This window comes from Oncorhynchus gorbuscha, linkage group LG24 (genome assembly GCF_021184085.1).
Source record: "Oncorhynchus gorbuscha isolate QuinsamMale2020 ecotype Even-year linkage group LG24, OgorEven_v1.0, whole genome shotgun sequence".
Lineage (NCBI taxonomy): Eukaryota > Metazoa > Chordata > Actinopteri > Salmoniformes > Salmonidae > Oncorhynchus > Oncorhynchus gorbuscha.
In genome coordinates, this window is record NC_060196.1 from 43,977,311 (window position 1) to 44,003,698 (window position 26,388).

A 26,388-nucleotide genomic window follows, 5' to 3' on the forward strand; every position below is an offset into this window, starting at 1 on the left:
GTATGAGGGCCCGACGTCCACAGGTGGGGGTTGTGCTTACAGCCCAACACCGTGCAGGACGTTTGGCATTTGCCAGAGAACACCAAGATTGGTAAATTCGCCACGGGCGCCCTGTGCTCTTCACAGATGAAAGCAGGTTCACACTGAGCACATGTGACAGACGTGACAGAGTCTGGAGACGCCATGGAGAACGTTCTACTGCCTGCAACATCCTCCAGCATGACCGGTTTGGCGGTGGGTCAGTCATGGTGTGGGGTGGCATTTCTTTGGGGGGGCCGCACAGCCCTCCATGTTTTCGCCAGAGGTAGCCTGACTGCCATTAGGTACCGAGATGAGATCCTCAGACCTCTTGTGAGACCATATGCTGGTGCGGTTGGCCCTGGATTCCTCCTAATGCAGGACAAATCTAGACCTTATGTGGCTGGAATGTGTCAGCAGTTCCTGCAAGAGGAAGGCATTGATGCTATGGACTGGCCTGCCCGTTCCCCAGACCGGAATCAAATTGAGCACACCTGGCCATGCTCCTGCTCCAGTTTCAACTGTTCTGCCTTACTATTATTCAACCATGCTGGTCATTTATGAACATTTGAACATCTTGGCCACGTTCTGTTATAATCTCCACCTGGCACAGCCAGAAGAGGACTGGCCACCCCACATATGCTCTCTCTAATTCTCTCTTTCTTTCTCTCTCTCGGAGGACCTGAGCCCTAGGACCGTGCCCCAGGACTACCTGACATGATGGCTCCTTGCTGTCCCCAGTCCATCTGACTGTGCTGCTGCTCCAGTTTCAACTGTTCTGCCTTATTATTATTTGACCATGCTGGTCATTTATGAACATTTGAACATCTTGGTCATGTTCTGTTATAATCTCTACCCGGCACAGCCAGAAGAGGACTGGCCACCCCACATAGCCCGGTTCCTCTCTAGGTTTCTTCCTAGGTTTTGGCCTTTCTAGGGAGTTTTTCCTAGCCACCGTGCTTTTACACCTGCATTGTTTGCTGTTTGGGGTTTTAGGCTGGGTTTCTGTACAGCACTTTGAGATATCAGCTGATGTACGAAGGGCTATATAAATAAATTTGATTTGATTTGATGTCTCGCTCCATCCACCAACGCCACGTTGCACCACAGACTGTCCAGGAGTTGACGGATGCTTTAGTCCAGGTCTGGGAGGAGATCCCTCAGGAGAACATCCGCCACCTCATAAGGAGCATGCCCAGGCGTTGTAGGGAGGTCATACAGGCATGTGGAGGCCACACACACTACTGAGCCTCATTTTGACTTGTTTTAAGGACATTACATCAAAGTTGGATCAGCCTGTAGTGTAGTTTTCCACTTTAATTTTGAGTGTGACTCCAAATCCAGACCTCCATGGGTTGATAAATTTTATTTCCATTGATCATTTTTGTGTGATTTTGTTGTCAGTACATTCAACTATGTAAAGAAAAAAGTATTTAATAAGAATATTTCATTAATTCAGATCTAGGATGTGTTATTTTAGTGTTCCCTTTATTTTTGAGCAGTGTATATACTATATCCTACATTACCTATACTATCTATTGCATCTTAGCCGCTCTGTCACTGCTCATCCACATATTTTATATATTCTTATCCTATTCCTTCACTAGATTGTGTGTATTAGGTTTTGTGGAATTTGTTAGATATTACCTGTTAGATAATGCTGCACTCTCAGATCTAGAAGCAGAGGCATTTCGCTACACTCGCAAAAACATCTGCTAACCATGTGTATGTGACCAATAAAATGTGATTTGAAGTGTGCTAAATCAGCTTTGTTTTTTTTACAAGGCTGTAAATAAGCCTTAATGAACAGTTTGTGGGCGCCGTTTGTCACCGTTAGTGTTGTGGCTTTGCTGGCATGCATCGATATTTTTTGTTGTTGTTGCGTTTGCCCCACCAAGATTTACATGCTAAAATAGACACGGGTGTGTATATTCCTAAAAACACATTTCAGAAGAATCAAAACATCCTAGGAACTGGAGAATAGACTAGCCTACTATAACAGACAGGGAGTGTTAAGGCAAGTGTGTGTATATTGGAAGGATATTGGCAGACAGAGGGTGCATGCTCTTGTGAGTGGGCAGTACACTAAAACAACTTGTAGAGTGTCAAGGACCTTTGGATACGCTCACGTGCAAACACCCATTTTGGACTTTACACCTGTTGCTGACCAACTGAGTTATTTGTCATGACGCCAGGTGACTTTCCATGTAGCTATGCTTTGACGAACTAATTTTCTGGCAAAAAATAAATTGGCTAAAGCAATATAACTTACATATCTACCAGGCTTTAACTTCGGCTAAATATATAGTTAGCCAGCTAATTATAAGTTTCGAGACGTTTTTACTTCATGCAAACGACCCAAATGTAGGCTAATTTAGCTAAACGACAAGCGGTTTCTTTCAGTAACGTTAACTAGGATAGTTGCTAATTAGCCCACAACCTACCTGGTCTCGAATCTTTAGAACCATCGTTTTTCTTGGTTCGCCGATGTCTTAGTTTTACCGGCGTGTCTAGCTAACCGGCTGCTGAGGGTTATGGTCCGTTATAGTCCAGTTTGCATCACGCTCTCTCCTTCCAAAGACAAGCACACAAGAAACCAAACAAATCCAACAACATAACAGCCGCTAGTAAAAATATTATTGATTGGCTAGAGGCAAGTTCCACCCAGGAACAATAACGATGCTGGTTCGTCAGCTGCAGATGAGCGTTGGGAATGAGGGATTCGTTTACATGTCCCGGGTTACCCAGTGTGTGGAGTTTATATCGGGTGAAGTGATTGCATTCGTTTTGGAACCATGCTGCCTACCTGCTTGCCTCCAGGGCGTGAGCCGGGTGCCCCGCTCTGGCAGACTGCGATGTCGAATCAAAACTACAGTGACGCAAAAAAAGCATGTGGAGTGATGAGTAGGATTCTGTGTTTTCACATGCAAAGGTGATTGGTTTTGACAAAAACGGCTTTATCTGCCTTCCCAAGGAAAACTAGTTTGAAAATTCAAAAATTTATTTTATGGAAAAAAGATCTTGTATGTTTCTGGACAATGCACAATGATGCCCTGTTGACAACATGACCAAGCCAGATTTTGAGAAGGGCATTCCTCTCTGCTTTCGCCGATGGTGACGGGCAATTTCCCGGTTCAGCCCTGGCCAGCCCCAGCCAGCGTAATATAACTCCTTCCGTGTTTCATTGGGGAAATCCATTTACAAAATATTTGACATAACGGACCTAGAATAAAAACGTGGGATAGGTAGGCGCAGGGGAGCAACCTTCACTGGGGATGGGAACGGGGACGACATGTCCCCCCACATTATGAAATTGCATTTTTGTCCCCCACAGGTTTATCATTGGAATGGGATACAAAAACGAGGCACTGGTGTGCTTTAGGACCATGCGGACCTCTCAGAGCGGGTGGATGTTTAGAGTATAAAACAACTGGAGAAAAAAACATATATATACATATATATTTGCCCCCACTTCTAAAACCAAAGTTGCGCCCCGTGGTCATAGGTCTACTGTATGTGCATCTCTCAGATTTGACAATTGATTGAAAACTTCCACTCTTAATCATTATGAAATAGATTAGTTTAACTGTAAGCGTCAACTGTAGCTAGTAACTCTACACAGCAATTCTTATAACTACTTTTGAGGAGATCTTGTAAAATAAAATCCCCAGAACCTGTCAAACACTGAGGGGATTCGATTAAGCTGGGTTCCCAGGTAAACAAAGTCGGCTCAAAACAAAAGTGAGCTGTGGAGTATTGAGTATGATTATGTGTGAGTATGTGTTTTCACATGTAAAAGTGATACTGCTTTTGATAAAATACAATATTACTATACTTCCCATTCAAAACTAGTTTGAAAATTCAAACATATTTTATGGAGAAGAGATGTACAGTGCCTTGTGAAAGTATTCGGCCCCCTTGAACTTTGCGACCTTTTGCCACATTTCAGGCTTCAAACAAAGATATAAAACTGTATTTTTTTGTGAAGAATCAACAACAAGTGGGACACAATCATGAAGTGGAACGACATTTATTGGATATTTCAAACTTTAACAAATCAAAAACTGAAAAATTGGGCGTGCAAAATTATTCAGCCCCCTTAAGTTAATACTTTGTAGCGCCACCTTTTGCTGCGATTACAGCTGTAAGTCGCTTGGGGTATGTCCCTATCAGTTTTGCACATCGAGAGACTGAATTTTTTTCCCATTCCTCCTTGCAAAACAGCTCGAGCTCAGTGAGGTTGGATGGAGAGCATTTGTGAACAGCAGTTTTCAGTTCTTTCCACAGATTCTCGATTGGATTCAGGTCTGGACTTTGACTTGGCCATTCTAACACCTGGATATGTTTATTTTTGAACCATTCCATTGTAGATTTTGCTTTATGTTTTGGATCATTGTCTTGTTGGAAGACAAATCTCCGTCCCAGTCTCAGGTCTTTTGCAGACTCCATCAGGTTTTCTTCCAGAATGGTCCTGTATTTGGCTCCATCCATCTTCCCATCAATTTTAACCATCTTCCCTGTCCCTGCTGAAGAAAAGCAGGCCCAAACCATGATGCTGCCACCACCATGTTTGACAGTGGGGATGGTGTGTTCAGGGTGATGAGCTGTGTTGCTTTTACGCCAAACATAACATTTTGCATTGTTGCCAAAAAGTTAAATTTTGGTTTCATCTGACCAGAGCACCTTCTTCCACATGTTTGGTGTGTCTCCCAGGTGGCCTGTGGCAAACTTTAAACAACACTTTTTATGGATATCTTTAAGAAATGGCTTTCTTCTTGCCACTCTTCCATAGGCCAGATTTGTGCAATATACAACTGATTGTTGTCCTATGGACAGAGTCTCCCACCTCAGCTGTAGATCTCTGCAGTTCATCCAGAGTGATCATGGGCCTCTTGGCTGCATCTCTGATCAGTCTTCTCCTTGTATGAGCTGAAAGTTTAGAGGGACGGCCAGGTCTTGGTAGAATTTCAGTGGTCTGATACTCCTTCCATTTCAATATTATCGCTTGCACAGTGCTCCTTGGGATGTTTAAAGCTTGGGAAATCTTTTTGTATCCAAATCTGGCTTTAAACTTCTTCATAACAGTATCTCGGACCTGCCTGGTGTGTTCCTTGTTCTTCATGATGCTCTCTACGCTTTTAACGGACCTCTGAGACTATCACAGTGCAGGTGCATTTATACAGAGACTTGATTACACACAGGTGGATTGTATTTATCATCATTAGTCATTTAGGTCAACATTGGATCATTCAGAGATCCTCACTGAACTTCTGGAGAGAGTTTGCTGCACTGAAAGTAAAGGGGCTGAATGATTTTGCACGCCCAATTTTTCAGTTTTTGATTTGTTAAAAAAGTTTGAAATATCCAATAAATGTCGTTCCCCTCATGATTGTGTCCCACTTGTTGTTGATTCTTCACAAAAAAAATACAGTTTTATATCTTTATGTTTGAAGCCTGAAATGTGGCAAAAGGTCGCAAAGTTCAAGGGGGCCGAATACTTTCGCAAGGCACTGTATATTTCTAGACCATGCACTATGCTGCCTTGTTGAACACTTCCAAGCAGCACAGATTCTTGCTTGATTTGAGAAGGGCACTCCTCCCCCACCGCTTTTGACGGTTCATGTAATGGGCCCTAGACTGGTGCTCTGTGGCAAAACAAAACTACCTCGAAGCTGGTTGAGAGAATGCCAAGAGTGTGCAAAGCAGTCATCAAGTCAAAGGGTGGCTGCTTTGAAGAATCTCACATATAAAATATATTTAGATAAGTTTAACACTTTTTTAGTTACCACATGATTCCATATTTGTTATTTCATAGTTTTGATGTTTACAGTATTATTCCACAATGTAAAAACTAGTAAAAATAAAGAAAAACCCTTGAATAAGTAAGTATGTCCAAACTTTTGATTGGTATTGCATAATGCATCAGTAAAGTAGATACAGCCTCTTGGTCAGGGCCAGTTATCGCCTTCTGGGGGCCATAAGTGAAATGTGGTGCCCCCCCACCTCTCAGCTAAACATTTTAGTGGCCACCCTCTTGACAGTGGAGATATATTTTTTAAGTACATTTCCTTTTAAAGCACGTTTTCTGCGATTCTACACATTTTGTCATGGAGCGGAGAAAAAACGTAATTTTAATAACACATTTCCTGCAGTTCTACCCATTTTGCATGTTTGCAGTTTTAAAGATGCACTATTCGAATCGTTCGCCTAATTTCAGTTTATGTGACAAAACAAGCAAGTATAGTGTAGAGAATCATTGTACCATCTGAACTGCTGTGAAATATGTTTTCCATAACCAAAAATATTGTATTTTCAGCTGTTTGAAGCTGGTGTAGAAAACCAAAAGATGTATAAACAAAAATAGCACACATTGAACATATCTACCACTTCTTAGACTTGCTTTCAATGTGAATGACAGATCTATAACACACCCAAAAAGTTACACATTGTAGCTTTACAGCTAATTTCCTGCAATTCTACAAATGTAAGGACTTATGCAATGTTAATATAGTATCTGAGTGAGAATGATTAACAAAATCAATGTGGGCCCCATGAAGGCCAGGTTGATATATGGCCAAAATTACTACAAGTTTAGATAGCTGGCTAGACTAACTACCAATCTAAAAAGTATTAGCTGACATGGCTAAATGAGTGACTGCCAGTGACTGTAATTACCAGAGAAAAACTGCGGATGCACAACCACATTTATTAGTGTATTCTACTATCCTTACTCTCAATAGTAGGTTTGAGGCCCGACTGAGTTCCCTAGTGGCTGGGGGCCCTAAGTGACCTCATGTTACTTATGCTTGGAACTGGCCCTGCTCAGGGTGGTTGATTGACATGTAGTCTGTCCCTATAATGACTGTTATTAATAGCTTCTTCGGTCACTGAATAGGCTACCTCTGACCTTTTGCCTAAAGAGTCTCCCCGACCTGGGGACATTCCTTATCAAATGTATATCAGTGAAGAATGTGGCTCAGATATGAGATACCCAGGAGCTATCGGATTAAAATCTATAGACCAAACAGATTAATACAGTATGTTCCACTGAAGATGCAAGGACGCCACCTTGCAGCGACAGAAGTCATGACATAGCACTGGCTACAAATCAGCTGCCAAGGGGAGGGTGTTTTGGTGCTTTCAAGACAACTGGGAACTCTGGGAAAAAAACAAGGTCAAATCATGACATCAGTGATCTTCAGGTCGGAGCTCCAAAAAGATGCCTGAGTTTTCGACTTAGAATTCCGAGTTGGATGACCGTTCAAAACAATTTTTCCTAGTCAAAACAATTTTTTCCCCTTAGATCCCAGTTGTTTTGAACACATCATTCGTGTTGTGTGTAAGTGAGAGATGCCCTACAGCTACGCTGAGCCCTGCAGCCTTAGACTGCTGCTAAGCTGGTGAGTGTGAATGTTTTTACAAATCTACATCTCCTAAACCGTGTTAAGCTGCTAACAGCAGCTCCTGCTAACTCTAGCTGGAGTGTGTGGTTGCAGAGAGAGGAAACGAGTGAGGGAGAAAAGGGAGACAAAGTGGGAGGAAGCAAGAGACTCTGTAGGAGAGTGAGAGATCACTGAAGAGCAACTCGTGCCACACACACCACACAGTGGTCAGTTAGTTATCATTTTATTATTAGTGTTATACTGATCGGAGTTCAGCGTCTCCAAAGGAATAGTTTGATAAGCATGATGCAAGAAACACCAGAGTAGGGGTCTCCAACTCTGCTCTTGGAGAGCTACCCTCCTGTGCAGGATTTTTCTCCAGCCCTGCTCTAACACACCTGGTTCAGCTGCTCCTCATCGAGACCTTGATTGGCTAAATTGGGTGTATTAGAACAGAGCAGGGTTTAAGCAAAAGCCAGTAGTTCTCCAGGAAGAGGGTTGGCCACACCTAGTTCTAGAGTCTAAAACACACCCCTGGCTCTAAAATCTTTAGATTTCTCTGGTTCTAGAGTCTTGAGTTCTTTTCAGTCTAAAATGACCATGACATTCTGTTTGATCTTTATCTTTTGTTAAAGAAAAATATGAAAATAGAGTTGACAGACATTTAGGCACACTATAGACACGTACTGTACACAGATATGCACACGGCTCATTATCATAGATTCATAATGTACTAGGAGATCCCAGTTTTTCACAGCAACGTTTCATCAAAATCGACATGAGGCCGTGTTGTCTCATTGTGTTCACCCATTAGATTCTGTTCCCATTCATTTCATGATTTATACAACACAGGATCATGTTGATGTGAGGTAAACGCTATGAAAACCTGTCCCCAAGGGATTAAAAAACATCAACAGCAAAGCCATCTTGAACAGGAGGAGAGTGTGGAGGCTTTTAAGGTGAAGTCCTATGGGGTTCCCCTGGTCAACTCTCCAGTCCAGGGACAAATATCCACCTCCCTTTAAAAAGGTGTCACAGCTTAGAGTTAATGTCCTCACGCTGTCAATCACAGTCAAGAGCTGCTCATTGCCAGCCAATCACAGCAGACGAGGGACCCTTCCATCCAATGGCAGCAGTGGAATGGAGCTCTGTTCGTCCAATGGAAGAACTCGGGTAGTAAGTGCTCTTCAGCAGTGATTCTATTGGTTCACAGGAACACAGTATTCCTGCAATTCGATTGGTCAGATGACAAAGTCTCTCGTGTCATCGGTTCATATAACAGGATGTCATTTTTGTTTGCGCTCCAAACAGGCTCAAATGCATAATAAGCCCCTCTCCTATATTGCTAGACCAATGAGCTAGCTTTCTATCAAGAGGCTTTAGCTCGACTGGCTGATCACTCCTCTTTCCTGCTACTGACATATCAGCACGGAAACCACAGATTCATCAGGAGTGAGAACCCCCCCCAAAAAACAGACTTATAAAACAAGTCTAAACACATTTTTTAACATCGGAATGTAGGTTGTTGGGGTTAGAATACTTTTTTTCTTTGGGGAAGGGGGAGAATTTTCACCTTTTCTACAATTTTTCAAAACATTTTAGTTTACATTTTATACAATATACAGTTATTCAAATACACATGCATTAAAGAAAAATATTGCACAAAATTAATGACAATAAAAGTGTGATTAAGTAGGGATATCAGTTGGTTTTCTCTTTGTAACGTAGTGCTGCGAGTGTGTGTGTGTGTGAGAGAGAGAGAGCGTTACTATAGCATGGTCTCTTGGTCTGTATTAAGGCTGCTTCACTAAAGCTCACACTGGCACAGTGTCTGACTGGGGAGGGCTTCATGTTACTGCTACACACTCAAACACACAGAAACACACAAAAACCCTAAAAGACCGAACACAGACAGACAGGACCCACAGAGTACATTCTAATAGGCATACCTGTGTATGCGTAGATACCCGACAGACAGTCACCTCCACAGACGGCAACATTCACACAGTCTGGCCTGTTTCATTTCATTCTGGCTCCGTCCAAAATGGCACCATATGCCTAATATAAAAGTGGACTACTATTAGGATCCGTCTGTCCAAAAGCAGTGCACTAGAATGGGGTGCCATTTCAAATTTACCCAGGTCTCAGCTCTAGAGAAAGCAGGTGAGCTGTGCATTCTGGTTTCTTCTACTTTCACATGATTAACAATAGGAAGCACAGTGAGTAGACTAGAGCTGTCTCTATCATGCCTGTCGAGACACAGACATACAAACAGCTAGGGCTTTGGTTGTCATGGCTACTGACCGGTGCATTAAAAATGGGAAATGGCCTTTAGGCCAAACCCTGCCTCCCTGTGTGAAAGGATTATGGCAGGCATGGATGTCACATTGTGTAAAAAAAAACACAAAATAACAAAAATGTGAAAAAACGCCTTGCAGAACCAGATGTGGTTGACACTGCAAGCCCATTCTCTGTCTCTATTTCCTCATCTGTCTTCTGCTGTTTAAAAGCTTACAGTACAAGTCAGACCCATATATATATATATATATATATATATATATATCCGTAGAAAGAGAATCTATTCATTCTATTTCTATGTACAGGTACAGTATATACACAACATATGCCATTCAACCTATGTGGGTCGTTCTACAAAATGAGTCCCTTTTGCATCCCTTTGAAATTTTTAGTAGAAATTGTGCGGAAATATTGATTTTTAAAGCTGCAATATCTTACTTTTTGGGCGACCCAACCAAATTCACACAGAAATATGAGTTATAGATCTGTCACTCATTGAAAGCAAGTCTTAGAAGCAGCATATATGTTCTATGTGGGTTATTTCTATGCTTCACGGTCTTAAGTTTCATTTAGCAACTTTTACATTCATTTTTTTTGTACACCAGCGTCAAACAGCTGTAAATACAATATTTTTGGTTATCGAAAAGCTATTTCACGGCGGTTTACATAGTACAATGATTCTCTTCCCTGTACTTGCTTGTTTCGTCACAAACTGAAATTAGGCGAACTATTAGAATTCGCGCAACCAGAAAATAAATGGCAGATCAATTTCTGCATAGTGCATCTTTAAAAGCCTGTTATATTAAATGAAGTGACCACATGGACAATTCAATACATTTGATTTTGAATATGAATAGACTTGCTAAAGTGCCACAATTCTGCCATGTCCCTCCGTGCACTCTCTGTTACTTCTAGGAAGATGTTAACCCAAAAATGTCTCCATGTTTTCACCATCACTGTGAAGCCTAAGTTATATTGTTGCTTTGACAATGTAATTTGTGAAGAGTATTTAATTAATGTGATTCATTCAGGTAAACCCTGTTAAATGAACTATCATATTCTTTTTTTTAAATTCAAGTGAAAAATGTAACATTTAACAGTAAAATTATAATGTAAAAGCAGATGAACTGGTTTACTCTTTTTTGCCATTTTTTCTTGTTTTGTGGTGGAAAACTGAGTGGGTTGAGCATAACACGACAACCCTGTTACCCATAGATAGAAAGGCTAAAAATGTTTTAAGAATTCATAGTTTTTTGTGAAGCTGGCATTCAATTGCCACTCCCTGTTGCACACAAGAGCCTTCCATTCCCCCGGTCACAAGGGATTTAGGGGTGATTGAAGGTTGAATCGTCAACCCTGTTACGGTCAACCCTGTTACGGTCAACCCTGTTACGGTCAACCCTGTTACGGTCAACCCTGTTACGGTCAACCCTGTTACGGTCAACCCTGTTACGGTCAACCCTGTTACGGTCAACCCTGTTACGGTCAACCCTGTTACGGTCAACCCTGTTACTTTATCTGGCACTTACATTTAGCATCTTTGTTTCCTCATTTTAGTCATTTAGTAGACACCCTTATCCAGAGCGACTTACAGGAACAATGATGGTTCATTTCCCTTAAAGGCACCGACAGATTTTTCACCTAGTCGGCTCGGGGATTCCAACCAGTGACCTTTCGGTTACTTGCCCAATGCTCCTAACCGCTAGGCTACCTGCCACCCAGTTATTCTTTTCTTTAACCTCTTGAGATGGGAAACTATGCTTTTTATTAGGTTGAAAATATGCTCTTCATTAAATCTACATTTCTTTCCCACCAAATTACTCTAACCCAGCGTTTCCAAAACTTGGTCCTCGGGACCTTAAGGGTTGCATGTTTTGGTTTTTGCCCTAGCACTACAAAGATGATTAATAAACTCATCATCAAACTTTGATTACTTGAAATCAGCTGTGTAGTGCTAGGGCAAAAAAACTCATTGTGAACCCAGGACCGAGTTTGGGAAACACTACCCAAAAGGGGCTCATTACATGGAACGACCCATGTATTTCTCTATACATAGCTCTGCTCTCTGGTATCAGTAACGGAGATCAGCTGCTGTGTATATCAGAGCAGCTGTCAGTCTGACCACACATCTACAATAAAATAGTTTAGTAGGAAGTAAAAAGTACAAAAATAAAATAAAACACAAATGCGGTCTCTAAACTGTGCACAGGAGGGTGTGTGTGAGTGAGTTGAGGAGAAGAGAATGTGAGAGGCATGTAGGGGAGAGGAGGGAAGAGTTAAGTGCTCGGATGGCCCAAAAAGCACCTCTTGACATAGAAAGAAGGACACGCACACCTCTTCTCACCAGCACGCATACACACCCTCCCCACTACTCCCCTCCTTCCTTTGTTCTCTCACGGCGTGTGAGCGAGTGTGTGTCACCAAGTACCCTGCCCAATCCCAGTCTCCTGTCACCTCTTCAGGGAGGTACTCTTGAGTTTCTGTGTATATCTGGCTGTGCGCGGCGAACGGGAATGCAGTTTGACAAACAGCTCTGGGAACTTGTACTGAGGGAACATGGTCTCCAGGAATCCTTCTAGGAGCACGTAGACCAGCCGACGATTCATTGGTCCGTGTTGGAACATGTCAAACACACGAAGGATGCCTTTACGAGTCGTATCCGCCCCTATGATGTGCTTCAACTCATCTAGAGGAGGATAGAGTGAGACATTCTGTATTAATAGTGAACAAATGTGTTCACTCTGTGTGTGTGTGTGTGTGTGTGTGTGTGTGTGTGTGTGTGTGTGTGTGTGTGTGTGTGTGTGCATTACCTGGCATGATTCCCAATAGGTTGGTCTTGGCGGCGACCCGTGTCCTCATGCGGATGTTCTTGTCCCGGCGGGGCGGAGACTCTGCTAGGATTCCGTTGGGCCAGTATGAATCCCTGCACAGGGACGGGACCACAGAGAGTTACCTTCTAACCAATCACACACAGCAATCTAATAATGTGTGTGTGTGTGTCTGTGTTTGTCACCTGAACTTCTTGACGTAGTCTGCCACCTGTTCTGGAGCTGTCATGAAGTCCACATGATCAACGATCTTCCTGCAGAGACCAGAGGGACAGACAATACAGTCAGATCGCTGTGTGTGGCACTGGTGAGTGTGTGTGTGTGTGTGTGTGTGTGTGTGTGTGTGTACAGTACCTGTTGATAGTGTCTCCGTATGTGGCTCGTGTGTGTGTGTGTGTGTGTGTGTGTGTGTGTGTGTGTGTGTACAGTACCTGTTGATAGTGTGTCCGTATGTGGCACTGGTGTGTGTGTGTGTACAGTACCTGTTGATAGTGTCTCCGTATGTGGCACTGGTGTGTGTGTGTGTACAGTACCTGTTGATAGTGTCTCCGTATGTGGCTCTGATGTGTGTGTGTGTGTGTGTGTGTGTGTGTGTGTGTGTGTGTGTGTGTGTGTGTGTGTGTGTGTGTGTGTGTGTGTGTGTGTGTGTGTGTGTACAGTACAGTACCTGTTGATAGTGTCTCCGTATGTGGCACTGGTGAGTGTGTGTGTGTACAGTACCTGTTGATAGTGTCTCCGTATGTGGCACTGGTGAGTGTGTGTGTGTGTGTGTGTGTGTGTGTGTGTGTGTGTGTGTGTACAGTACCTGTTGATAGTGTCTCCGTATGTGGCACTGGTGAGTGTGTACCTGTGATAGTGTGTTGAGTGTCTCCGTGTGTGTGGTGAGTGTGTGTGTGTGTGTGTGTGTGTGTGTGTGTGTACAGTACCTGTTGATAGTGTCTCCGTATGTGGCACTGGTGTGTGTGTGTGTGTGTGTGTGTGTGTGTGTACAGTACAGTACCTGTTGATAGTGTCTCCGTATGTGGCACTGGTGTGTGTGTGTGTGTGTGTGTACAGTACCTGTGATAGTGTCTCCGTATGTGGCACTGGTGTGTGTGTGTGTGTGTGTGTGTGTGTGTGTGTGTGTGTGTGTGTGTGTGTGTGTGTGTGTGTGTGTGTACAGTACCTGTTGATAGTGTCTCCGTATGTGGCACTGGTGTGTATGTGTGTGTGTGTGTGTACAGTACCTGTTGATAGTGTCTCCGTATGTGGCTCTGATGAGTGTGTGTGTGTGTACAGTACCTGTTGATAGTGTCTCCGTATGTGGCACTGGTGTGTGTGTGTGTGTGTGTGTGTGTGTGTGTGTGTGTGTGTGTGTGTGTGTGTGTGTGTGTGTGTGTGTGTGTGTGTGTGTGTGTGTGTGTGTGTGTGTGTGTGTGTACAGTACCTGTTGATAGTGTCTCCGTATGTGGCTCTGATGAGTTGCTGCAGAAGGTTCTTGATGTTCCTGCGAAGCCACTGGTTCCTCTCCTTCAGGTCAAACACCTCATCCATCAGCAGCAGCATCACACGCAGGGGGATGTTATCATCCACCTGGAAAACACACACCTCCCAAAGTAAACGTTATACTACTATATTGCTTTCACTAATTGAACATGTTCCAGAGGAGAGGGCCTATAAACTGGTGGGACCGTGTGCTAGTCGGGGTGTTGTACTCACGTTGTCGTCCAGCTGGGCTGAGACTCGGCAGTGCTCTGGGTCAACGTCAGACTTGGGGAGCAGTGGAGGCACCTGGACATCAGACAGTAGAGTATAGTCAGAGTCTGGTTGATGTATAGTCGGAGTATAATTAATACATGGTCAGTCTGGTTGGACTTTTAAGGTTAGAGAGTGTAGCAAGACTGTTGAACATGGACTGTTTGATGTTGCCCCAGTTTCTCAGACATGCGTCCAATGTTGGTTATATAAGGTTGTAGTATAGGTAGTAGGCCTGTGAATGTTTAAAATGTTTCATTGGGATCCTTAACGTTAAGAAAAACCCTTACATAGATGCAGAAACTAAACAGCATAGTGGGTCAATTTCCGTAACAACTAAGGTCGTTGAAGCGCGAGGCTCAAATTATCCGCTGTTTTGGTGCCGTGGCAACCACAGTGTGAAGCGAGTCCGTGCACATTCGCAGACACCGAGAGCTAAGTGTTGCATCTCACTCATCTCAGTATCCCAGCCTATTCATTGATGATAGACCCTGCTTTACTGACGTTGTGAGACGTTGCAAGACAAGAAATTGCGAGATACAGTTTTTGATTGGCAGATAGGTAGATAGGCCTAGTGCACGGTTCTGACTTTATGCCTGGTGGTCGACCTGACTGTGCCCCTCCCCTCCCCCTCGTTCCTCGCTAGCTCGCTATGAAAGATGCAAATGTTTGTGTTCTCGGAAGTACGGCAACTAAGTCTCCTCTGTCCCATAAATTCTGGAACTTGACACTCAGAAATGAGAGTCGAAACTGGGAGTCGACGTGCAAGGAGTCAATTATTTTGGAGTCGACACTCCACTACTTCATCGTTGTTAACATTTGGAAAAATGGTAGAGAAAGACGAGCGACAGCAGCGAAGCCCTGCAGGGCGATACAGTGAGAAGATAAATGAGAAGGAAATGTAAACTTTGTAAGGTGGAATTGAGGGACAGTAATCGTAGTACAGCTGCAATGCTTAACCATCTGAAAGGGACATACCGCGACACCTAAATTGTTGCTGGCATCACGTGGAATTATGTGCATTTTTCTTATCGTTTTAAACGGAAAACCAATATGATTTTTTCAGTTCAAACGTTAAGAAATGTTTTCAATTTGTCACATCCCTAATAGGTCGAGTCCTTACCTTGAACATGGACTGTTTGATGTCCTGGCCCAGTTTCTCTGACATGCGTCCCATGTTGTCAGCAGCAGTGTTCATCCCTTCAGCCAGACTATCTGGCAGTCTCTTCACTGCGTTAGACACGTTACGCATCGAGCTACGCAGCGGGTTCACAAACGTATCCATCTGTTGAGACATGTGGCTCAGTTGGTAAAGAATGACGCTTGCAACGCCAGGGTTGTGGGTTCGATTCCCATGGGGGACCAGTATGAAAATGTATTCACTCACTACTGTGTAAGAGCATCTGCTAAATAATGTAAATGAGACACACACAGACAAACACGCGACAGGAGAGTGTAGTGAGCGATTCCGTAGCGAAGCCACTTGAGTATGTACAGCTGGGCAACGTGAGTATGTTTTTACATGTAAACAAAATATATCATTTAGCAGACACTCTTACCCAGAGCAAGAGTGTCTGCTTACAGGAGCAATTAGGGTTCAGTCCCTTGCTCAAGGACACATCGATAGAAATTTCACCTAGTCGGATCGGGGACTCGAACCAGCGACCTTTCGGTTTCTGGACCAAAGTTCTTAACCGCTAGGCTATCTGCCGTGTGTGTGTGTGTGTGTGTGTGTACCTTGCGTGCGAAGTCTCCCTTGCCCTTGCTGTATTGCTTATTCTCCAGGAAGTCATAGACATAGTGAACCAGAGTAGGACAGGCCTTCATCATCTCTGGATTCAGCAGCAGCTAACACACAGAGAGAGAAGAGAGGAATGGGCATAGCCACGTAAAACAGGTATACTACACACACAGAGAGAGAAGAGAGGAATGGGCATAGCCATGTAAAACAGATATACTAAAGATATAACAACTACACACACAGAGAAGAGAGGAATGGGCATAGCCACGTAAAACAGGTATACTAAAGATATAACAACTACACACACAGAGAGAAGAGAGGAATGGGCATAGCCACGTAAAACAGGTATACTACACACACAGAGAGAGAAGAGAGGAATGGGCATAGCCATGTAAAACAGATATACTAAAGATATAACAACTACACACACAGAGAGAAGAGAGGAATGGGCATAGCCACGTAAAACAGGTATACTAAAGATATAACAACTACACACACAGAGAGAAGAGAGGAATGGGCATAGCCACGTAAAACAGGTATACTAAAGATATAACAACTACACACACAGAGAGAAGAGAGGAATGGGCATAGCCACGTAAAACAGGTATACTACACACACAGAGAGAGAAGAGAGGAATGGACATAGCCACATAAAACAGGTATACTACACACACAGAGAGAGAAGAGAGGAATGGACATAGCCACGTAAAACAGGTAAACTACACACACTCCCACCTGTAGGTATGCGTTGAGATCTTTTTTCCTCTTCTCCAGGAAGTCTCTGTCCATGTTGTTGAACGTCTTCTTCCCTGGCAGCTTCAGGATCGACATCAAGTTCTCAAACTGGAATATATCAAACACACACATACTTGCCAGGTTCCCAAAATGGAGGTACAACACACATCCATAGAGATGGGTGGAGGGTGCACTTAGACCAAAGTCTGTTTTTAGCATGGGCAGCACCATTGGGGCTTCCACCATTTTGAAGTAGTCAATTGGGTGGGACTTGCTATGGGTCAAGGCAGGATCACTTTTCATTTCATCCAGGTAAGCAAAATTCCTTAAGTGCAGGAGGCAGTAAATCACCAACCTTGGCTTTATACCTGTTCAGACTATACGCACTCCAGCACATTAGGTGGTGTTATGCACCTTTTCAGTTTATTTACAAACTGCCAACGGACTCTTAGAAGTATAACTTTAATACAAATTTAAAATGGAGATGCTGTCACAGACGATGCGATTGCAAGGATAGAAGGTATGCCATCTTTCCATATCTATGTACACACCTTAGAAGTCAGAAGGACTTTGTTATAGGAACCCACATATATTTACCTTTACCTGCTCCGTGATCCTCATGTGGAAGTCGTGGAAGTCGGAGTAGCGGCGGTAGGTTTTCCAGGAGTCCTCGCTGCCGTCGTGGTTACGGCGGCACACGGTGATGGCGTAGAGGGCGTAGGTCTTGCCGTGGTCATTACACACCCCTGTAGCACCCGGCAGCCCCAACCCCATACCCAACCCAGCCCCGGGGAGACAAGCATCAGCTACTGATACACAGAGACCAGGGGGAAGAGGAGGCAGGAGAGGGAAGGGAGAAAGGATAAAGAGGAAGCGCACAGACGGAGAAGGGGAATCAGGACAGATGACAAAAAAGTAGCAAAGGAATAAGTGAAGGAAAAAGAGAAGAAATGGTAAAGGTGATGAAATAATGAAAGTGTAAAAAGAAAAGTAGCAGCAACATGAGATGGTAACATGAGTGATACAAGTTGATGGTTAACGTGAGGAGATGAGGTTACAGGTCAAAGGGTGATGGAGAGGGGAGGAGGGGGCTAGTCGGGGGAGTGGTCAGTAGTTCAATAAGGCACACACACAGTTCTGGCCCTAAAACAAAAGTTACTCGTCGCACCGCTGTAAAATCTTGCCCACCCTGCCCACCAAAATCAATCCAAAACATGCTTTCCATTGTATCATCCAAGATACATATTCCATGCCATAAATAATGGAACTCACTGGACTGCCGTCTTGTAGTGTTAGGAGACAACACTGCATCTAGGCTTCTTACAGCATCAAGGCATTTTGACAGGGTAACGTTTTTAAGGCCACTACTGTTGTACCCACACATATCTGAATGAAACCACATTAGTAGTCAGTAGACACACATGCAAGTGAGAGAACAATGGTAGTTGGTTAACTTTCAGTAGCACACTAGCCTAAGTCCTCCAACTGTTCTTAAAACACTAGTAAAACTAAATGCATGCTCACATCCCACCACAGACAACACACTCATCTGACTGGATATCACAAGTCTGAATTCAAGTGTGTGAGTACCTGTGTCAGAGATGAAGGCGTGTAGCTGTATATTGTCGTCATGGCAGGAATTCGAAAGGTCATCCAGAGACTGTAAACAGTGGAGAGAAACAACCAATAAGAACCAGAGATACTGTTAATCCCTGTACTAACAGCCAATCACCAGCAGCAATACTGCTACTTCGACAGCAGCAAAAGTCAACCATTTCCTAACAGTTGTTAAATCTTAACAACTCTATAGCAGGGTAGCGAACACCACTAGAGGTCCAATAACACAACGCCTGTTCTAAAAGACAGTACCGTGACCAGGGCTGGCTGTATTTAATGACTGCACTGAGCGCTGGTGTGTCTCAGGGACTGACGAGGACTTACTAGATTAATGCTTCCTGTTGGAGAACCGTTGAACGATTCTGTAGAGGAAGAGAGAGAAATAGTTCAAGATATAGGACAACAGTTTCTCTTCAAAGTTATGGAGAATGGGTTGAGCCAGAGGTATCAAACTCATTCCATGGAGGGCTGTGTGTCCTGTTAGTTTTGTTATTTATTTTCAATAGGTGTCCAACTAAGACCTAGACAACCAGGTGAGGGGAGTTCCTAACTAATCAATTGCCTTCATTGATAAAAAGGGAGAAGTAAAAACCCGCAGACACTCGGCCCTCCTCTCACCCCTGGGTTAGGGTTAAGCTACGCTTACAACGCACAGACATAGACAGACCGTACTAACCTCCATCTCCGTCATCTGATCCTCTATAAGAGGGTTCTTTGAGCATGTCCAGTTCAGCTAACATCCTGATGTAGAGGGGACTCTGTCTGAACGACGGGTAGTACCTCTCATCACGAAGCATCATGTCATACACCTGCAACACACACACCAGAACACATGGGAATAGTTTAGTTGGATCCACAACAACACATTGAGTGCAAAGGTCTCAAATATGCTTGCTAGCTGTTACAGTCTCAGACAGTTGATAACCTTTTCATCAGACTAACAAAAACACACTTTTCTCTGGATCTCGTCGAATATCTCTGGCGTGGGGTCTCCTTCCTTCTGTAGCTTCTCTCTTAGTTTGACTACAGACACCTCATCTACTTGTACCCTGGGGGATGCCTGGAGAGAGAGAGAGAGAGGGGAACAGGGAGAAAGGGAGAAAGAAAGAGAGAAAAGGGTGGACAAAAGTTGAAGAAATGTGTGGCTTTGTGCACGTGTTGCGAAAGTGTATGTGGTGAAAGCGTGTGTGTTACCTTATCAGACAGGTACTGTTCATAGACCCCTAATGCTGCAGCCTTCAGCAGTCCTTGAGTGGAACCTCCCTTCTTTCCATCCTTCTGCCATCCCTCCATCACCTCTAGTTGTTGCTGGGCTGTTACTCTGTAGCCCTCCACTGTCAGCCAGAAGAACAGCTCTGCCTGGGCCCCAGCCGCCTGCATGTAGTCTACAGAAGAGGGTAGAGGTCAAGGGTTAGAGGTAAGGGGTGAGGATATTCCTATGTAGCCCTCCACTGTCAGGCACACACATGCCTTCACACACATAGTTTGTTTGCTGTTGTATGTGCTTTTCCAGGGTCTTCTGTCTGTGTGTGTTTTTTCCCCAACCCACGTCCCCACTGGAGACCATTTGACTCTTGGAGGCACTTATTGTAAATAACAATTTGTTCTTAACTGACTTTCCTGGGTGGACACTGTGTTAACAAGCCTCCAAACGAGCTCCAATGCCACACAACACTCCTTCCGTGGCCTCCAACTGCTCTTAAAACACAAGTAAAACTAAGTGCATATGCTCTTCAACCGATAGCTACCCGCACCCTCCCACCTAGCATCATTACTCTGGACAGTTCTGACTTAGAAAATGTGGACAACTACAAATACCTAGGTGTCTGGTTAGACTGTAAACTCTCCTTCAAGAATCATATTAATTAATCATCTCCAATCCAAAATTAAATCTAGAATCATATTTTGCAACAAAGCCTCCTTCACTCATGCTGCCAAACATACCCTCGTAAAACTGACTATCCTACCGATCCTTGACTTCGGCGATGTCATTTACAAAATAGCCTCCAACACTCTACTCAGCAAATTGGATGCAGTCTATCACAGTGCCATCTGTTTTGTCACCAAAGCCCCATATACTACCCACCATTGCGACCTGTATGCTCTCGTTGGCTGGTCCTCGCTACATATTCGTCGCCAAACCAACTGGATCCAGGTCATCTATAAGTCTTTGCTAGGTGAATCCCCGCCTTATCTCAGCTCACTGGTCACCATAACAACACCCACCCGTAGCAGGCGCTGCAGCAGGTATATCTCACTGGTCATCCCCAAATCCAACACCCATTTGGCCGCCTTTCCTTCCAGTTCTCGGTTGCCAAGAACTGGAACGAATTGCAAAAATCACTGAAGCTGGAGTCTTAGATCTCCCTCACTAACTTCAAGCGTCGGCTGTCAGAGTAGCTTACCGATCTATAAATAGCCCATCCAACCAACTACCTACCTCATACTTAAAAAAAATATATAATAATAATAAATTCTGCTCTTTTGCACACCAGTATTTCTACTTGCACATCCTCATCTGCACATCTGTCACTAGTGTTAATTTGCTAAATTGTAATTACTTCACCACTATGGCCTATTTATTGCCTTTCCTCCTTCATGCACACACTGTATATAGACCATTGACTGTATGTTTGTTTATTCTATGTGTAACTATGTTGTTTGTGTCGCACTGCTTTGCTTCATCTTGGCCAGGTCGCAGTTGTAAATGAGAACTTGTTCTCAACAGGCCTACCTTGTTAAATAAAGGTGAAATTTAAAAAATGAAAGGTCAAATAAAATATAAAAACAACTTGGCTTGCATGTTGTGTGTGTGGTACAGTACAAACCCATAAAGAATTGCAAGGCGATGTTGTGAACAAGGACGTGTTCCAGTGGGATGATGCACAGCTTGCCCAAATTAGCTGCTAGTTTCAGAGTATCCACTTCCTACAGCAGTGATAGAGAGGTGGAGATAAGGAGAGATAGAAAGCATGAGAAAGAGGTTTAGTAAGTGTGTGTCAAACTCATTTTCACTGTTCATCAAACTCTCCATAATACCCCATGTCTGACCTTCCCTGACTGTAGCCTCTGTATCCTGGTCTCACAGACCTTCTTCACAAACAACAGACTGTTGATCTGATTCTTTATAACATTGATATCTGAGAGAGGGAGAGAAAGAGGGAAGAAATGGGATGGAGGGAGATGAGGAGAGTGGAATGAGAGATTAATAAATATATTTTGGGGGGATTGTATGTATAAACTCAGCAAAAAAAAACATCCTCTTACTGTCAACTGTGTTTATTTCAGTAAACTTAACATGTGTAGATATTTGTATGAACATAACAAGATTCAACAACTGAGACATAAACTGAAGAAGCTCCACAGACTAACAGAAATTGAATAATGTGTCCTTAAACAAAGGAGGGGTCAAAATCAAAAGTAACAGTCAGTATCTGGTGTGGCCACCAGCTGCATTAAGTACTTGAGATTGAGATTGAGATCCGGGCTCGTCGCTGGCCATGGCAGAACACTGACATTCCTGTCTTGCAGGAAATCACGCACAGAACGAGCAGTATGGCTGGTGGCATTGTCATGCTGTAAGGTCATGTCAGGATGAGCCTGCAGGAAGGGTACCACATAAGGAAGGAGGATGTCTTCCCTGTAATGCACAGCATTGAGATTGCCTGCAATGACGACAAGCTCAGTCCGATGATGCTGTGACACACCGCCTCAGACCATGACGGACCCTCCACCTCCGAATCGATCCCACTCCAGAGTACAGGCCTCGGTGTAACGCTCATTCCTTCAACGATAAACGCGAATCCGACCATCACCCCTGGTGATAAAAAAGGAAACGTTGTTGCCAATGATGTCTGGTGAGGACCTGTCTTACAACAGGCCTACAAGCCCTCAGTCCAGCCTCTCTCAGCCTATTGCGTACAGTCTGAGCACTGATGGAGGGATTGTGCGTTCCTGGTGTAACTCGGGCAGTTGTTGTTACCATCCTGTGCTTGTCCCGCAGGTGTGATGCTCAAATTTACTGATCCTGTGCAGGTGTTGTTACACGTGGTCTGCCACTGCGAGGACGACCAGCTGTCCATCCTGTCTCCTTGTAGCGCCGTCTTAGGCATCTCACAGTACGGACATTGCAATTTATTGCCCTAGCCACATCTGCAGTCCTCATGCCTCCTTGCAGCATGCCTAAGGCACGTTCACGCAGATGAGCAGGGACCCTTGGCATCTTTCTTTTGGTGTTTTTCAGAGTCAGTACAAAGGCCTCTTCAGTGTCCTAAGTTTTCATAACTGTCCTTAATTGCCTACCGTCTGTAAGCTGCCAGTGTCTTAACAACCATTCCACAGGTGCATGTTCATTAATTGTTTATGGTTCATTGAACAAGCATGGGAAACAGTGTTTAAACCCTTTACAATGAAGATCTGTGAAGTTATTTTGATTTTTATGAATTTTCTTTGAAAGACAGGGTCCTGAAAAAGGGACATTTCTTTTTTTGCTGAGTTTACTTTATGGTAAAAGTGTGGCGTCATGCATGTCTGTGTGTGTGTGTGTGTACCATCTCCTGCGGTGTCCAGTGATCGTAGGTACTGTAGTTCCTCCAGGGCCTTGTCTTTAACAGCCTCCAGCTCAGACACTTTGTCTGTCAGCTTCAAGATGTTCATAAACGCCTCGTAGTTACAGCTAGAGTCCCGGATCTACACACATACACGCGTTTATATAACATTTATATCAGTTGTATTGATAAAAGTTATTGATCTCTACTAACCTTCTACAACTGGTTGATGAAGTGGTAATATTGATAAAAGATTCCAATAACAATATTGATTATCGACGTGATTACTGATACTGACCATCCAGATAACAAACTGGTTGATGTAATCAGGATCACTCAGCTGGTTGACCAGAGGAAGTAGAACGCCTCGCGCCAGAATCTCCTGGGACATGGACACAATCAAATTACATCACATAAAATATTACTTCATGCCATTTAGTAGACGGCTTTTATCCACTGGTGGCCCCAGCGGGTATCGAACGCGCAACCCTTGGTGTTGCAAGCGCCATGCTCTACTGGCTGAGCCACTCAGGACCACACATCACACTCAATTTCATGTTGGTGTTTGTGTCACAGTGTGAGTTTGTGCATGTCTGTTTGTGTGTGTGTGTGTCTCACCCTGAGGAAGTATCTCATGTTCTTGTTGTGGAAGTCTCCAGGAGGTAGTAACAGGTAGAGCAGCACCTCACACAAGTCCCTCAGGAACCCTGACACAGAGACACAGAGATGTCAGTACCTGAATGTCAACATTATGATGTACACCGAGTATACCAAACATTAGGAACACCTTCCGAATATTGAGTTGCACCCCCCCTTTTGCCCTCAGAACAGACTCAATTTGTCGGGTATGGATTCTACAAGGTGTTGAAAATATTCCACAGGGATGCTGGCCCATATTGACTCCAATGCTTCCCACAGCGTGTCAAGTTGGCTGGATGTCCTTTGGGTGGTGGACCATTCTTGATACACGCGGGAAATGGTTGAGCATGAAAAACAAACCAGTGTGCCTGGCAACTACCACCAGACCCCGTTCAAAGGCATTTACATCTTTTGTCTTGCTCATTCATCCTTGAATGGCACACAAACACAATTCATGTCTCAATTGTCTCAAGGCTTTAAAATCCTTATTTAATCCGTCTCCTCATCTACACTGACTGAAGTGGAATTAACAGGTAACATCAATAAGTGATAACAGCTTCCACCTGGATTCACCTGGTCAGTCTGTCATGGAAAGAGCAGGTGTTCTTAATGTTTTGTACACTTTGTGTATATATATATACACACACACACACAAAGTTGGTTTAACTTCTTTGTTGAGGTTCAGCGTGTGAACCTTCCTCGCTCTAATGGAAAGTGTGTGTGTGTCTACCTTCTTCATCCTTCAGGGAGGTGCAGACCACATCTCTGCAGACGCTCCTCTCCATCTCTACCTCCGCCTCAAAAAATGACTCCACTATATCCTCCGACAAGTCCCCTAGAAACACATCACCACAAGCATCACCTTCATCAACACAATTGTCATTACCACAATTAACACCATCAACATCACCACAATCATCATCATGTCAGAGAGAGAGAGCGCCTGTCTGTCGGTGGATGTGTATTCCTACTCTGTTTATTGTCATCCCTGCGCTCCAGTCTGTCCTGGGCCTTTCTGAAGACTCGGAGGTGAGTAGCGAAGTCATCCACCAGTCTGGTGGTGAAATAAGGCTGCCAGTCCACCTCTTTAGACCTGTATAATAATAACACAGTAGTTATAGAGAAGTAAGGAAGAGCAGTAAATCACCAGTAATATAGCAGTAATAGAATGTTACCGTGTAGAGAACTGGACCAAAGCGTTCTGGACAGTCTGCCTGATTTCCAGCAGGAAAGACTCATCCTCACTCAGAGTGTAATACCAATACTGAATATAATCTCTCAATGCAAACTGGATGACCTGGAGAGGGAGAGAGTGTGAGTGAGAGAAACTGGCCAGTCATTATTGTAGGTGAGAAGTCCATTTTCATTAAACCCACAGTGGCCATACAGAACACAAGAGGGAGATAAACCACGCAGGACCTCACACACAAACGCGCGCGCCCGCGCACACACACACACACACACACACACACACACACACACACACACACACACACACACACACACACACACACACACACACACACACACTGGGGCTGCTGATCCAGGCAGGTCATGATCTAATTAGGCTACTTAAAGACATGTCCTCACTTTATCTGGCTGCTATAGCAACTAACTAGCCCTTTAGTGGACACATTTCAGTCACAACTATCATTCTCTAGGACTAACAGAGGGAATATGTCTGTTATGTTCAACACTGAGACACGTACATAAACATCCACTAAGACAGGCAGAAATTCAAACACACCCCTTTGCTATAGAGACATAAATGTCTGCATTGAGATAGTTGCAGACTAAAACTAGTGACTTGGCTTCAATCACAGTTGTATAGACAGAGCCCAGTAAGCAGAAAGTATCTGTGTCATCAGGCTGTGTGTCAGCACTGTGCTCCCTCTCAGTTTGTTTTCACTTGCCCATCCTTCATCCATCTGTTACTTACCTGTTGCAGAGGCTCGTCTATGTAGTTGGAGCCAGTCAGTCTCCTATCTATCTTTATAGGCTTCTGCTCCAACCTCATCTCATCCAACGTCTGGGGGGGAAAGAAAGAAAGGGGGGAGAGAGAGATAAAGAGATGGAGGGGGAGGGGAGAGAGAGTCATTTGTGTGAGTGTGTGTTGGTGAGTGTGTGATCCTACCTTCAGTATACCCGTTTGTGTGGCTGGCAGGTAGGAGTGTTCACACTTCTCAAGATGTCTCTCTGAGTTGGTCTTCCCAAACAACAGAGTGACCGCAAAACCACTGGAGGAGGAGGAGAGAGGGAAAAGAGAAGAGGAAGAAGACAGGTCAACCAGATTCATTAGTAATCTCAGTAAAAACCTATTGAAAGCTGGGATACAACCAAGACAGATCATTTCACATAAACACATCTATAAAGGATTTAACTTCAAACAGGTTTTACACACTTACCCGCCTACAACGCAGCAGATATAGAAGGCCAGGTAGAAGATAGCGAAGGGTCCAAAAGTGATGAGGAACAGCACCACTCCTAGACCCCCCCATCCCCACACAGACAGACTGGCCTGGAGGGGGAGGGAGGGGGTTAACGTATAGCAATCACCCACCTAATTTCACATATTAACTGTGGCAGCCTAATGCACTTCATCTCAGTGCAAGAGGCGTCACTACAGTCCCTGGTTCAAATCCAGGCTATATTTATCCGGCCGTGATTGGGAGTCCCATTGGGCGGCGCACAATTAGCCCAGCGTCATCCAGGTTTGGCCGGGGAAGGCCGTCATTGTAAATAACAATTTGTTCTTAACTGACTTGCCTAGTTAAATAAAATATAAAACACTACAGAAAGGCAGATCGAGAGAAAGTGAGAGGGAGAGAGTTTCTCATCCTCAGGTTACC

General features: G+C 44.0%; 2 protein-coding genes across 11 annotated transcripts in view; both read right to left on the reverse strand.

Annotated features, from left to right (window-relative positions):
• Positions 1–2,700, reverse strand: part of LOC124012355 (serine/threonine-protein phosphatase 6 regulatory ankyrin repeat subunit A-like) — a 63,525-nt gene extending 60,825 nt beyond the window's left edge. The window contains exon 1 of one of the 2 annotated variants that reach the window (XM_046325880.1): positions 2,463–2,700. In XM_046325880.1, the coding sequence (XP_046181836.1) occupies positions 2,463–2,486 (24 nt within the window). In that variant the 5' untranslated portion in view covers positions 2,487–2,700. The remainder of the gene's footprint in view (positions 1–2,462) is intronic. The other variant, XM_046325879.1, reaches the window with a different exon arrangement.
• Positions 2,701–8,011: 5,311 nt separating this feature from the next.
• LOC124012302 (sorting nexin-13-like) overlaps positions 8,012–26,388 on the reverse strand; it is a 29,873-nt gene continuing 11,496 nt past the window's right edge. For 2 of the 9 annotated variants that reach the window (XM_046325770.1, XM_046325766.1), the window contains exons 2-27: positions 25,945–26,057; positions 25,674–25,776; positions 25,479–25,568; positions 24,715–24,836; positions 24,511–24,632; positions 24,270–24,374; positions 23,519–23,607; positions 23,199–23,282; positions 22,904–23,042; positions 21,405–21,493; positions 21,182–21,281; positions 19,548–19,738; positions 19,306–19,413; positions 19,030–19,162; positions 18,678–18,715; positions 18,327–18,396; positions 18,009–18,122; positions 17,334–17,482; positions 16,737–16,844; positions 15,998–16,108; positions 15,384–15,545; positions 14,225–14,296; positions 13,953–14,113; positions 12,712–12,780; positions 12,509–12,621; positions 8,012–12,384 (exon numbers count right to left, since the gene is read on the reverse strand). In XM_046325770.1, the coding sequence (XP_046181726.1) occupies positions 12,149–12,384; positions 12,509–12,621; positions 12,712–12,780; positions 13,953–14,113; positions 14,225–14,296; positions 15,384–15,545; positions 15,998–16,108; positions 16,737–16,844; positions 17,334–17,482; positions 18,009–18,122; positions 18,327–18,396; positions 18,678–18,715; positions 19,030–19,162; positions 19,306–19,413; positions 19,548–19,738; positions 21,182–21,281; positions 21,405–21,493; positions 22,904–23,042; positions 23,199–23,282; positions 23,519–23,607; positions 24,270–24,374; positions 24,511–24,632; positions 24,715–24,836; positions 25,479–25,568; positions 25,674–25,776; positions 25,945–26,057 (2,991 nt within the window). In that variant the 3' untranslated portion in view covers positions 8,012–12,148. Of the gene's footprint in view, positions 12,385–12,508; positions 12,622–12,711; positions 12,781–13,952; positions 14,114–14,224; positions 14,297–15,383; positions 15,546–15,997; positions 16,109–16,736; positions 16,845–17,333; positions 17,546–18,008; positions 18,123–18,326; positions 18,397–18,677; positions 18,716–19,029; positions 19,163–19,305; positions 19,414–19,547; positions 19,739–21,181; positions 21,282–21,404; positions 21,494–22,903; positions 23,043–23,198; positions 23,283–23,518; positions 23,608–24,269; positions 24,375–24,510; positions 24,633–24,714; positions 24,837–25,478; positions 25,569–25,673; positions 25,777–25,944; positions 26,058–26,388 lie in introns of all 9 variants that reach the window. The other 7 variants (XM_046325767.1, XM_046325769.1, XM_046325768.1 and 4 more) reach the window with 7 other exon arrangements.